Source organism: Gopherus flavomarginatus, chromosome 10 (assembly GCF_025201925.1).
Source record: "Gopherus flavomarginatus isolate rGopFla2 chromosome 10, rGopFla2.mat.asm, whole genome shotgun sequence".
In the NCBI taxonomy this organism is placed as follows: Eukaryota; Metazoa; Chordata; order Testudines; family Testudinidae; genus Gopherus; species Gopherus flavomarginatus.
This window is the reverse complement of record NC_066626.1, coordinates 2,536,677-2,551,342: the sequence shown is the minus strand read 5'-3', so window position 1 is coordinate 2,551,342 and position 14,666 is coordinate 2,536,677. Positions and strand designations below refer to the sequence as shown.

General features: G+C 44.0%; 2 protein-coding genes across 2 annotated transcripts in view; both read left to right on the top strand.

The window, feature by feature from the left end:
• Positions 1-14,666, top strand: part of LOC127058922 (UDP-glucuronosyltransferase 1A1-like) — a 95,589-nt gene that overhangs the window by 45,047 nt on the left and 35,876 nt on the right. The gene's annotated exons all lie outside the window — the stretch shown is intronic.
• On the top strand, positions 11,080-14,008 carry LOC127030039 (UDP-glucuronosyltransferase 1-6-like). Its single transcript, XM_050915950.1, has 2 exons — positions 11,080-11,943; positions 13,976-14,008. The coding sequence occupies exons 1-2, from the start codon at positions 11,080-11,082 to the stop codon at positions 14,006-14,008; spliced, it is 897 nt and encodes a 298-aa protein (XP_050771907.1).

Genomic DNA, 14,666 nt, shown 5'->3' with positions numbered 1-14,666 from the left:
CGGCTCCGCCCACAGCGGTGTTGGGGGAGGTTCGTCCCTCAGCAGGGCTGTGGGGTATCCCATCGCCTCGCTTCAATCACACTTTCTTTCTTGAAGTTTTTTTCTCTGCACCTCTGTCTCCTTGTTCTTGTGTGAGAATGTGTCTGTGTGTATCCCAATGTGAGATTGGAGGGCGTTAGAACAGTAGGGTCTGTTGGAGCTGACCAGGCTTCCTGTGTCTTCTCATGCTCCCAAACAAGGACATACGGGACAGTCCCGTCCCTCCCTGAGTTCCCTCTTACTGCCAGGGCAGGGGGATGGAATCCGGACAGTGTCTGACTGCTGCTTTCTTCCAAGACCTGATCGGCTTCCTCTTCTAGGGGTGAGGTGCATCACGCCAACCACCAAGCCTTGTGGCAGAATCCAACCCTCAGAATTCAAACACTACGTCAGTCTGCCTGTCTATTCTTGTCCCCCTCCATCCAATCCCACATCTCGGCCTGTCTCTCTGAGTCTCAGTGAGGTCTCACCATCAGCTTAACCTTAGCATTGTTAAAACTAAACTTCTGTGTTCCACCCCTTGGAGCAATCCCCTCTTCCTCTCTCACTGGTAGCAACATCACAATCCTCTCCATTACTCAGGCCTATAACCTGGTACCATCTCAGATTAGTCCCTTCTCTAGAACCACACATCCAGGTCATGCTAAATCTTGCTGCTGCTGCTTCTTCCACAGCATCTCAGATTCAGCCCTTTCTTTCCACATCACTAAAAATCATATCTGGGGCCTCATTACCTCCCATCTGGCTACTGGATTCTCCTCCTCTGCTCTTCCTGAAACCTAAGTCATCCCATGCAGGTCCACACAAAAAGCTGCTGCCCATCATTTTTTACCAGGTCACCCCACTCAAGGAGTCCTTTCACTGGTCCCCTCTTCACCATATCAGATACAAGTTCCTTGCCTTCACCTTTAAGGGCCTTCATAACTTAGCCCCTTCCTAGGTCTCAGCATTTGTATTTACTGTGTCTCCTTTCCATCAGCAGTGCCAGTTTCCATCATGCCTTTGTGTGCTTCTTTCACAAGCATGTTCATGCTTTCACCATTGCTGCCCCTCATGGCTGGAACATCAAAGTGATTAAGCAAATATTAATAGTAGAGGCAGTGACCTGGTGGAGGAATCACCCGGGCAGGTGATGGTACATATACTGATTTGGAATGACTCAGATAAAGTCAGAGCAGGGGAAAGGTCAGTGGGGTTATGTAATTCAGACAAAGCACTGTGGATAGGGACAAAAAACAAGCAAAGGGGAAATACAGATAACACTGCAGAGTGGAAAAGCTTTATTTTGGGCACAAGTCAGAGGACTGAAAAAGCTTTAAATCTCATAATGAAAAGCCAGTTGTGTTTCAGCTTTTGGCAATAAAATGTTGGTTTCCAGTGTCTCTTTGGCAGAAAGGTAAGTGACACAGGATAAATATTTAGAAAGATAAATGGATAGTCTCAGGATTTTAGCCTTCCTTCATTCTGTGTACTGTTGACACTTCAGAATGAATGTCCCAGCTCAGCACGAACAGAATGAACTCAGTTGGAAATAGTTCTTGTTATATTAGTCACTGGTTTTCTCTTGGAGAAATCTAAGCAGCATAGTAGGGAAATGTATACAATGCCATAAACGCAGGAAGAGGTTCTTCTGCATCATTTTGCATTTGCTACCTAAAGAACACATATAAGCACATAAGAGCTACCATACAGCATCAGCCCAATAGTCCAACTTGCCCAGTATCCTGCCTCTGACATTGGGCCATTCTTGAGCTTCAGGGAGAGTGAACAGAATATTCAATTACTGAGTGATCCACCTGTCTTCCACTCTTGGCTTCTGGTAGTCAGAGAGCTAGGGTTGCCCTTGGCTTGGGGTTGAATCTGACCATCTTGGACAAAAGCCATTGATGGACCTATTCTCCATGAACTTATCCAGTTCCTCTGTGAACCCAGTTATACTTTTGGCCTTCACAACATTCCATGGGAATGAGGTCCACAGCTTACTTGTGCATTGTGTCGAAAAGTACCTCCTCCTCTTTGCATTAAACCTGCTGCATATTAACTTGATTGCACAATCCCTGGTTTTTGTATTGTGAGAAATGGGTAAAATTTCTGTATTCACTTTTTCTACACCAGTCATGATTTTATAGACCTCTATCTTATCCCCCCTTAGTCATCTCTTTCCTAAGCTGAACAACCCTAATCTTTTTAATATCTCTGCTAATGGAAGCCGTTTCATACCCTTGATGAACTTTGTTGCCCCTCTCTGAACTTTTTCTAGTTCCACTAAATCCTTTTTGAGATAGGGTGACCAGAACTGCACGCAGTATTCAAGGTTTGGACACACCATGGATTTAGATACATTTTCTGTTCTATTTTCTAACCTTTTCCTAATGGTTTCTAGTACACTATTAGCCTTTTTAACCGATGCTGAGCATTGCATGGAAATTTTCAGAGAGCTATCTACAGAGACCCCAAGATCTCTTTCTTGGATGGTAACAGACAGCTTACAAACCATAACTGTATATGTATAATTTAGATTTGTTTCTCCCCAAATGTGCACTTCTTTGCAATTATCTGTGTTGACTTTCATCTGCCTTTTTTTTTTTTTTTTGCCCAGTCACCCAGTTTTGTGAGGTCACTCTCAGACTGTCTAGACTGGGGCTCACCATCATAAGTTTGTTACACACAAAGACACAAACCCCAAGCTGATTGTGAGTTCTGTACTTAGATTTCACCAACAAAGTATCAAGAGTTCACACTCAAGTGCTAGAACAGTCTAACCATGGAGTCACAGTCCCCTCGAGCACTCCAGTCTATCTTGCCATCAACCTGCCTTTTTGATAGATGGCCCCTTACACCAAAAGTCATAATATTCAGTTCCCCTTCCCCTAGAGTTCAAGGTGTGATGGAATAAGAGTTAGTGCATTCCCCTCTTTATGGGTATGGGGGAAGCAATCAACAAAGTCTTTTGTTCATTGATGAGCCACAATGGTTTGTCTGGTATCTATAAGCCTTCTTTTGTTGGGAAGGAGATGACACCTCTTGTGGTAAAGTAGTATTTCACGCTCAGTAACGCTTCTCTCCTGACTGGGCGGATTTACAGTTTCATAGCAAACACTTGCATAGTTACAGAGCAAACACTTAACTATTACCTTGTAACACAGGATACAGATATTAGAAGTGAGATTAATGCAGGCAGCAACTCACTAACGTTTCATTAAGTTCAAACTCTAAACACATTCTTATAATTCTAACATCTATTTTAATACTATTGACACACAAGTGAGTCAGACTGGTTTCCAGCTCTGCATTTGTAAGTGTTCAGTGAGGCCTAGGGGCCTTTGTATGAGTTGGCATCTGGTCTGCCAGTGTCACACACTCTAATTCCTCAGTCTGCTTTGGACTTAACTATCTTGAATAATTTTGTGTCTCCTGCAAGCTTTGCCATTTCACTGTTCACTCCTTGTTCCACATCATTAATGAATACGTTAAACAGCATCAGACCCTGTACAGTTTCTTAAGGGACCCCTCCTTCACCTCTCTCCATTGTGAAAACTGACCATTTATTCCTATGCTTTGTTTTCTATCTTTCAACCAGTCACTGATCCATGAGAGGACCTTCCTTTATCCTATGTTTACTTAGTTTCCTTAAGAGCCCTTGGCAAGGGACTTTGTCAAAGACTTTCTGTATCAACACTGTATCAACTGGATCACCCTTATGTATGTTAATTGACATGTTTATTCTAAAACCTCTTCTACTGACACATCAGTTGAGGATAGTACTGCAGGATATGTCATCCAGAAAGAATAGCTCTGATATGAGTATCTCCTCCACATCATCCGCAGTAAAGATTGATGCAAAGAATTCATGTAGCTATTCCACAATGGCCTTGTTTTCCTTGAGTGCTTCTTTAACACCTTTGCCCTCTAGTGTCCCCACTACCTGTTTGGCAGGCTTTCCTAACTCTGACAGTCTTAAAAGATAAGTTTATTGTTAGTTTTTGGATCTTTTGCAAGTTCAAAGAAAGAAGTTCAGAAGGTCTACCTTCATGTACTTTTACATTGGACTTGCCAGAATGTATGTGCCTTCCTGTTTTCCTGATTAGGATTCAACTTCCAAAATTTAAAGGATGTCTTTTTTCCATTAATGGCCTCCATTAGTCTCCTGTTTAGCCATGGTGGTACTCTTTTGGTCCTCCTATGGTCTTTTTTGATTTAGGGTCTGCATTTAGTCAGAGCCTCTATTTTGGTGTTTAAAAAACTTAAAAAGTAGTCTCCATATTGCTTGCAGGTATTTTACCCTGCGGTCTGCTCTTTTTAATTTTCACTTACCTAGCACCGTCATTCACATGTGGTTCTCCTTTTTTAAAATTAAATGGTACTCTGATGGGGTTTGTTGGTATTTTCCCCGCTACAAGGTTGTTAAATTTAATTGCGTTGAGGTCACTATTTTCAAGCAATGCAGCTATAGTTGCCTCTTGGAGCAGATCCTGCACTCCACCTATGACTAACTCAAGAATTGCCTCCCCCTTGTGGGTTCCTGGACTAGCTCTCCCAAAAGCAGTTATTAATGGTGTCTAGAAATTTTATCCCTGCATCACATCCTTATCCAGTCAACATGACCATAGTTGAAATGACCCATTATTATTGCATTTGCTGATTTTGTAGCTCTTCTACCTTCCCTTTGTACTTCACAAACACTGTCACTATCCTGGTCAAGTGGTTGGTTGTATATTCCTGCTGCTATATTCTTGTTATTCGTGCATGGAATTTCTAGACATAGGGATTCTGTGATACAGTTTGATTCATTCAAGATTTTTCACGTTATCTGACAATGTTTAGGGTTTTTTTAAATATAGGGTGCCTCTTCCCCACCAGCATGACCCACTCTGTTGTTCCCCTATATTTTGTACCCTGCCATTACCACGTCTCATGCTGCTGCAACTGCACTTTTCCGGAACCAAAGCTGGCTAGGTTTAAGCTAGCTCACGTCTGCCAGCTCGAGGCAGTACCCAGTCATTGCAGTCTGGTCATATCCTCACAGTAGCTCCTCAGCTGGAACTCAGCACAGCTTGTCTGCATGAGAGGATCTTGCCCATTGTTATTTTCGACAACTGTAACAGAAATTGCTCCTCACTTTGTAGAGAGTAACTTTGAAGGGCTTCACATAGCTATAGCATTGCTCTGTAGGGTGATTTTTGCAGTGTCCTGCTTCTTCAGCATGCTCTATTTCTAGATTTCCCTTTGGTTTAAAGCATAGGCAGTGCATATTGTGACAAAGTTCCTCCTCTGCCTTGGTGGGTCCTGTGCTTATTGGCGGATTTGCTCTCCTCAGAGATTCATGGCAGTCCTCAGTTTGGCCACTTTTGCTTGCTGCTCAAACCTGCCATTCACTCAGCCAACCTCAACACTGGCCAGCATGGGGAAAAGGAGGAGAACAATCCCCGCAGTCTCTGCTGATCCACTCAGTGGGTCAGGGGACAGGCCAGATACCTACCCCTCTGGTGGGACCTACTGTCCAGGTCAACTCCTCTTATATCCAATGGGGGGAGGGGGAAGGGGGAAACCCGGACCCGCCCTCTACTCCAGGTTCCAGCCCAGGGCCCTGTGAATTACAGCTGTTAATAGTGTTTCTTGTAACAGCTGTGTGACAGCTACAACTCCCTGGGCTACTTCCCCATGGCCTACTCCCAACACCTTCTTTATCCTCACCAAAGGACCTTCTTCCCGATGCCAGATAGTGTTTGTACTCCTCAGTCCTCCAGCAGCATGCCCTCTCACTCCCAGTTTCTTGCACGCCCCTCACTGACTGAAGTGAGGTCCTTTTTAAACCAGGTACCCTGATTAGCCTGCCTTAAGTGATTCTAGCAGCTTCTTAATTGGATCCAGGTGTCCTGATTAGCGTGCCTGCCTGAATTGATTCCAGCAAGTTCCTGATTGTTCTGGAACTATCCCTGTTACCTTACCCAGGGGAAGGGACCTGCTTAATTTGGGGCTAATATATCTGCCTTCGATCACTCTCCTGTAGCCATCTGGCCTGACTCTGTCACAATATACAAATCCTGGGCCTCTGTTGCCTTTCAGCATCTAGTCTCATTTAGTCTACACCAGAGAGTCTTAACCAATCTCCCTGACAGCCCTCCTCTCTCTCTTGCACTAAACAGAAACCCTGTGTGCCTTTAATGTGCTGGAGTATCACACAACCATACATCCAACATGGTATCTACCTACTGAACCTATGTGCTGAATTTGTTAGTCTGCACTGAAGAACAGTTCCTTTTTAAGGACTTAGGTAAAGTTTGAACAAATGGCGCCTTCTGAAGTGATTTAAACAAAGCTCTGCTTTGTGTGGTTGTAGAGATAGCACTTTGCGTTTGAGAGTCTCAGGCCAACTGTGGCCTTTCAAATGCAATAGAAAAGTTGAAAGGATAATCTGCTTTTGGTAACCTGTTTATTCTTATCATTCTATAAAGTGTTGACATGAGTGGGATAGGTTGTCACCGGAGGTGTAGTCTGGGAGCTGTGGGCACTGCTGGGCCCCTCTAACCATTCAGTTGGGTTGGCCCTGCTCACACTGCTTGGGGACACAGCCAGCCTAACCCAGGCCCTGTTGTCATCCAGCACGACAGCAAGTGGCACCACATACCCAAACTGAGCTACCTGAGAGAGCAGCTTCACCCAAGCTACTCAAATACATGTATCAGACAGCAACCAATTTTCCAGCTTTCCAGGTACACACCCTCTCTCAAGTATAAACCAAAAATTGTACCGTCTTGCGCTGCACAGGGAACTGTACAGCATAAGCTCATAAAATTCGCCCCTTCCCTCAATGTGGAGAGGAATATGCAACAGCCTTTGCCCCTGAATTATGATTCCCACACACTTCACTCCAATTCACCGGTTTAGATAAAACAAAAACAAATTTATTAACTACAAAAGATTTTAAGTGATTATAAGGGATAGCAAACAGATCAAAGCAGATTACCTAGCAAATAAACAAAAATGCAAACTCAGCTTAATATACTAAAGAGATTGGTTATGAATTAGCAGATTCTTACCCTAAAAATGATACAAGCAGGCTGCAGATTCTTAAGAGGCAAGCTGCACTTGCCTTACAGATTGGAATCCCCAGGAGTTTCATTTACAGGCTAGAAATCCCTTTAGTCTGGGTCCAGCACTTCCCCCAGTTCAATCTTTGTTCCTCAGCTGTTTCCAGAAGACTCCTTCTGTGGGGAGCAAAGTACACCACATGATGCCACTCCCCGCCTTATATAGTTTTTGCATATGGCGGGAATTCTTTATTTCAAAGATTGATTCCCAGACCAGTCTGTGGAAAATACTGACATCCCAAGATGAAGTCCAGCATCATGTGGACTGATCACATGGCCTTGTAGAGTCATAGCAGTCATTACTCGGAGGCTGTCTGTAGTGTTCTGAGGAAGGCTCCCCAGGTGAGAGATAAGCTTCTTCTAAGGCCTATTGCTTTTTCCTAATGGCCCAGTGCTCTGAATAGGCCCTTTCCACCCAGCTATCTATATTGAAAGCATCTTGTCTAGTAGTTACACCTGGGTAACGCCCACATTTGAAATACAGATACACAGGCAATATTCACAAGAAGAAGTGCACGTCCCTTCGGTTCAGGGGGTGTGGGTCAGGTTTCCCTTATGACCGAAACACACACTTTTAGTCCTGTGCCTTCGTACTTTTTCATCTCATCTGTCGGCCGTGTTTTAAAACAGACCAACCAATCAGGGTGGGCCAAATATTTAGTGTGGTTAGTGTGGTTGCTTTGATATTAAAAGTCATGCGCAGGCGCATAACTTATCTCCATGTAGCCAATTATCTCAAAGGAGGTCAATGTGTGTCGATCTCAATACATCTGAGTTAGCCTAAAGTGTTATCCGGTTGCAGCACGTCCTGACCTCAAGTTTCAGTTTAATTCTGCAAGGCTTGCTTTCTGAAGCTTCCAGAAGTTTGAGGCCTAACATTGACAATACCTTTGTTCATTTTAATCACATCCCCTCTAGGCCTAAACTTCCGGATTAGCAAAAACATTTATCTGAGTATATCCCTTTATAACAGGGGGCAAATAGCGAATGCAGGCAAACATTAAAGCTTCAGCAATAACTATGGTAAAACAGACTAACAATCCCAGAAGAATGTGTGGGCCTGTGAATGTTAGGTTCGGGTCCTTGACTGAGGAATGTAGTATTTATAACTGAGCCTTAGAGACACTCCCAAATAATTAATATATATGAATAATATGGATATGGCATAGATATTTGTAGTGTATATAGACATATATGTATAGTATGTATGTGTACACATAACAGCCCTTTATATCCAAGCATAACAATTCTTTTCCAATCTGTTGCTGTAGTTTGGCCCTTGTGGTACTGCAGCTAGCAACCCACTTTTATTAGGGCAATTATAGTAACCATTCCCATCATTATTAGTAGTAGGCTGAGTGTTTTGAAATACTGGGATAGAGATTGTGATAATGTGTCCCACAGTGCTATGCATATGAGAAGTAAAACAAATATTTGGAATAGTGACACTGCCACGAGGCCTTTATATATAAATATATTGAACTTAGTTACTATACAGTACTGTCCATTCATGTTATAGATTACCCTTACTGCTGGTTGTCATCCTCTGGTAAGCTTCACTGTGCAGGAGACAGGAACTGCTAGCTTCTCTGTTTCATGGATTGCATTGCCCCATGATACACCAGTAGTTGACGTAGATCCAGTTGTTTTTATGGATGTTGTTTTTCAGAAAACCTACTGCATGGACAGTAACCAATTTCTCAAATATTGCTGTGTCAGGAGTAGTATTGGTACCCAGACACTGAGCAAGATTGTTTTGAATAGCATGTGCCTTAGTTAGGATGCAGTGTCACTAATCCAAATTATGACTGGTACTAACAGGGAATTTGTTTACCCAATTTGTAGTTACTGTGTAACTTAATTTCTTTACTAATTTGTTTTTTCCTTGCCTTCATGTTGTTTGCTGCCATTCATTTGTTGATTTTTACCTGTGTGTTGATTAAACAGTTTAGCAAGGTTATGCACATTGTAAATGTTGTACAGCAATAATACAGTAGTACAGCAATAATACAGTTGTTTTTACAGACTAACCAAGTTGAAATTAAATGACAGTTTATCCTGGTCCAGCTAGTGGTTTTTAGCTGATTGTTAACTTAATTGTTCATTTATGGTGGATAGAGGTGTATTTGACCAGTCTCTTATTTATAAAGCACTTCTTTTTTTTTTCCTCTTGATGCTTGGGGGTTTCTTCCCTGTATACTGATATCATCTGGTATTTTTGTGGTGTGATATCTTCTAGTGTCTTTCGTCTGTGGGATGCAACTTAAACGGCTAGTTAGTTAACATAAACGGTTTCTTTGTTTTTTTGTTTTTGTTTTTTACGTTTCCCTTGTTTTTAGTAACACAAATTTAATACGCAGATTAATTTAGTGTGTTTACAATGTAATAGGGACCAAGTCTTTTATAACACCAGCTATACTTTTTGCAATTATTGTATAGACATTCATTTTCATTTGAGGTGCATTACTAATATTTTATACTACATGTGATGCTTAACGGCTAAAATAAATGCTCAAACTCTTCCATGAGAAGGTGTATCGCTTTACCTTGCTGAACACTTTGTTTCAGCAAAAGAGTCAGTAACATAATTTTAACAAGCTTTTTAGAGTTAATTTGCTTGTGATACCAACTTCACTCTTGTTAACTGTTTAGAAGCACAAACTTTAACAACCACTGCTTCCCATTAACATAACATAACAAAAGAAAAGTGTATAAAAGTAAACCATCAAATTAAACCAAAATACATTTTAAATACAGGTCCATGCAAATATTCTGAGAGTATTAACCTTTCATGATGCTTTGTTATGTTTGGGAACCAAAGGTGGAAACCTGTTGAAAACGTGGAAACCTGTTGAAAGTATTTGGTTAGCTTTATGCATAAATTGTTATTTTTAAACATTTTTGTTATCACATTCTTATAACTATATTCAAAAGTGCAAACAAGTTTATAAAAAGCCCACACAAGAAATTGACAGTTTGTTAATATTATCTTTAACTTAATGTTGAGGTTTCCCTATACATTTTTTCTTTGAACAAATAAAAAATTTTAAAAAAAACAAAACTGTGATTGATAAAAGAGAATTATTTTGTTTGCAATTGCATTATTTGTTGAGATAGAAATATATGTACATATATTTGTAACTGAAACCTTTTTGAACTTTACACAAAAAATTGATGCTAATACTACTGTGATTTATAGCCCAACCATGATCTTAAAATAGTGTGGTACCACATCTACATGTACTTTTAAAAGGGTATAAAATTGACTTTTGTTGCAACAAAATAAAAATACTGTACAAGTCAAATGCAATTGTGTTGTGTGTTCAGCCTTGTAGCTATATTAGTATTTTGCCCTGGCCACCCACTAACAGACAATCAGAAGAGGAGTTTAGTAACACAATATAGGATTCTGATGGCCTATACAATTCCTGTTACAAAATGGGCAATTGTTTATGAAGGACACAAGAACCTAGCAATCCAAAATCTCCAGTGTTCGAAAACAGCAATTGTTGCGAACACGGTTCATTATCGTTTGGGTTTTTTTTGCATCATACTGGCACAAACCCAGATCACTACTTTTGCTGATCTAGTCTATGAATGACTGACAACCACAAAGAAACATCTGGGTGATGAAATGTGCTGACTCTCACTGGCTGGCACCAGGGGTCCGAAGTAGCCTATGCAATTCAGTGTAGAGAAATGGACTTTAAGTTAATGAGTAAATCAAAGACATTCTTCTTGAATGAAAATGGTGCCTGCAAATCCAAAGGTAGAATTTGTCCATTAGAAGTGGAAAGGTTTTCTTTTGCCAACTCCACAGTTTAAAAATAAATGAGACAGTAAGTTCACAAAGGTTGCAAGCAGTGCTAAAGTCTGGGTGGTGTTAGTTCAGCTATAAAAAGTGGTTTCTAACATCTGCAGAGTCAAAGCATCTGCTTCCAGCTTTCAGATGGCTCCAGTCATTGGCAGACTTTACCAGTTTGCTGCAGGGCTTTTTATTTTCTTAGAGTCTTTGGAGTTCTTGGAAGGTGGGCGGCTGCTGGTGATCCCTCAGGATGGAAGTCACTGGCTCAGCATGCATGCAGTGGTGGAGAAGCTCAGTGAGAAAGGGCATGAAATAGTAGTGCTTGCTCCAGAAGTTAATTTGCTCTTGAAAGAATCAGAGCGTTACACAAGGAAATTATACGCTGTGCCTTACACCCAGGAAGAGCTAGACCATCGTTTTCATTTGTTTGCTAACCAGCACTTTGTTGAAGTCTCCTTCCCTACTATGATCATAGAAACATACAGCAGCACCATGTTTGTATTGGACTTATTCTTCTACAACTGTGCCAGCCTCCTGCAGAACAGAGAAATCATACGATACTTGGACGAGAGTAAATTTGATGTGCTCTTCACAGACCCCGCCTTGCCATGTGGGGTGATCCTGGCAGAGTATCTATCCATCCCTTCCGTGTACTTCTTTCGTGGATTTCCCTGCAATGTAGAGCATGCAGTGACTAAATGTCCAGACCCTGTTTCTTATGTCCCAAGATGCTATACCAGCTACACGGACCACATGACATTTACCCAGCGAGTGCTGAACCTATTTGTTAGCTCTTTAGAGACACCACTGTTTAAGGATTTGTATACCAAATACCAAGACATTGCTTCAGAGTTTCTCCAGAGAGATGTGCACTTACCAACACTTTACAGAAATGGCTCCATATGGCTACTGAGATACGACTTTGTATTTGAGTATCCCAAACCAGTGATGCCCAACATGGTCTTCGTAGGAGGTATAAACTGTGAGGAGGGGAAAAACTTACCTCAGGTACGTGACTGGATTTCACAGATTATAGAAGAAAACATACATGCTCGGGAAGAAAGCATAGACAAGATAAGGCACCAACATTAATTTTTGCACATAGTGTACAGCGGGGTGGGCAAACTATGGCCCACGGGCCGGATCCGGCCCCTCAGGGCTTTGGATCTGGCTCGCTGGATTGCCACCCTCTTGGCGTCGCAGGCCCCGCGCCACTCCCAGAAGTGGCCGGCACAGCATCCCTGCACTCCTTCGGGGGAGTGGGGAGCAGAGGGCTCCATGCTCTGCTCTTGCCTGTGGGACCTCACTCGAAACTCCCATTGGCCGTGGTTCCCTATTCCCTGCCCCCCCATGACGTCATTTACACTGACCTAAGAGCTTCTCCTCCCGACATGGCTACCGATGCTCACTAAGGTGGATTATTACACAGACAGGAGAACTCTTTCCCGTCAGCATAGAGTGTCTTCACCAGACATGCTACAGCCAATACTGGGTTTACAATGGTGCCAGAGGCACCCTGGCATCAGGCCCGTGCTCAACAGGGGCCTGTCAGCCAGCCGGGTGCTGCACTTCACTTGTGCTGCCAGCCGAGGAGCCACCACAGGGTGGCTCCTTTGCTCTCCAGCCCCTCCCCTGTGCTCTTCTCAGCTGTCTGGCCAGCCCAGGCATCCCCGCCTCACTCCTTCCCAGTTCCTCTGCCCACTCGCTCCTCCACCAGCTGGGCTGGGGGCTCTCGGGGGTCACGTCCCACAGGGGTCTGCCTGCCCTGCTCCCCAGAGCAGCTCCAGCTCTGGATGGTCTTGCTCTGCCTGCCACCTCCCGGGGCTGAGTTGCCGGGGACCAGTGCAGGGGCCGGCATTGGCGGGGGGTGGTCTTGTCTGGGCACCAGGCAAGGGGATTCTGAGGGAGGCCGGCCTGGGCAGGCCCCTCCCACTCTGATCCCCGACCGGCCCCAGCTGTGATGCTGGCTCAGCCCAGGCAAGGCAAATAGCCCCCGTCCAGTCGGGGGCAGACAGCGCAGGGGGAGTGGGTCTCTGGGGGAGGCGCTGGGCAGTGGGGGTCTATGTAGGGTACTCCTGGGCCCCTGTTGTACAGACAAAACTACACAGGATCTTTTCAGGGGGCAAGACAAAGATGCCACATTTATTATGATAAGATATTAGTTACTGTTCATAAATCAGATTGTTAATCCTTATACACACATTATACCTAATACCTATACACACACACACACACCCATTAGATGTTCTGCAGCTGCTGCATAGTTACCAGTCCTGGACATAGCTTGAGTTCATGGCTTGATTTTGCAACTTGGGTTCGTAGCTTGTGGCGGTAACTGGCCAGGAAAGCCTGGCACAAGGACGAGCTTGGTCTTTGTTGGGCCTGCACCGATGCCCTTCCATGTTGGCAGCAGAATGGTACCCTTCAAAGTCTTTCATCTCACCCATCCTTTTTGTAGGCTTTAGTTTGAACCCAGAGTCTATAGGTCTTGCTGTGTTACGCTGCCTCAGGGTTTGGTGATTGATCACCCATCAATTGCAGGCGTGACTTTCAGCCTGGGACCTGGCTTTGATCTTCCTTCTATTGCACCTTTTCTTTTTAGGGTGAACTCTTCTTACTTTGTTAGGGCTCTTGTCTGCATCTTCAGCCGGTGGGGGTTGAACTTTATTTCATCAGGACAGGCTGGGGCTGGAGGTTGATTTCATCATCCATACATGCCTCATTCACACATCTACAAGATTACAGCAGGGTTTGCAAAAATGAAGGTTGGAGGAAGCTTTTACAAAATGGAGTGAGTGTTTTAAAATGGGGTTTGAATTACAATATGGCATACGGTGAACAGAAGTTACAATATAGACAAGCGTAGTGGATAGCAAACAGTGAACAGAAGTTACAATGAAGGCAAGTGTAGTGAATGGTGAACAGAAGCTACATTAATAAAGTGAACAATTAAAAACAATTTTATTTATCAGTTCTACACCCCAGAGGGAATAAAAACAGCCCAGGTCCCCCTCCTGCAGCATTCTTTGCTTTCCTGCAGAAAGGGAAGGAGGAACAGGGGGTGGGAGGGTGATTGGGAATCTTCATAGCATGATTTGGGGCCATTGCCCCCCAAATAGAGGTGAGGGGTGGGGGCCATATGGGGTGCAAGGTCACATGCCACTGCCCCCCCTCCCCTTCTGTGAACACAGAGCTGCGCAGCCCAGCTGAAAAAAGAGGGTGCTGCTCAGCTCCCTGGACTTTGCAGCTGGACACCACCTTCTGGGTCCTAGTGCTGGCTGAGCTCCCTTCTGTGTGCTGGGAGCCATCCTTCATTTTGTACAACAGTGAGTGCCTGTGGTGGGGTAGGGCAGGGGGAAAGAGGCAGCGTGGAAGAAAGGGAGTGGGATGGGGAGGAGATGGAGTGGTGGGGAAGGGGCATGGGATGAGGAAGAGAAGGGCATGGGGAAGCAGGGAAGGGGGGAAAGAGGCATGGGGGAAGGAAGGGGATGGGATGGGGAGGAGATGGAGTAGTGAGGAAGGGGCATTGGGTGGGGAAGAGAAGGGGATAGGGAAAGCGGGGGTCCAGCATGCGGATCCCCTTGGCAGTAGTCTGGGCTCCCCTGTTAAGCAGGCCCATCAAACACTCACCCTGACAAGCTCCACCTCCCCTGCATCCGTACCACCCTGATGAGCCCGCCAAACTCCCTCCCCACACATGCTCCCCTCTGAGCACCATCTACTTTCACTTG

Excerpts from the sequence above, each read along its gene's own strand:
- LOC127030039 (XM_050915950.1), top strand. The coding sequence starts at position 11,080 with ATGGCTCCAGTCATTGGCAGACTTTACCAGTTTGCTGCAGGGCTTTTT. Across the intron at positions 11,944-13,975 it reads AGGGGAAAAACTTACCTCAG|AAAGGGAAGGAGGAACAGGG; the intron begins GTACGTGACTGG and ends GCTTTCCTGCAG.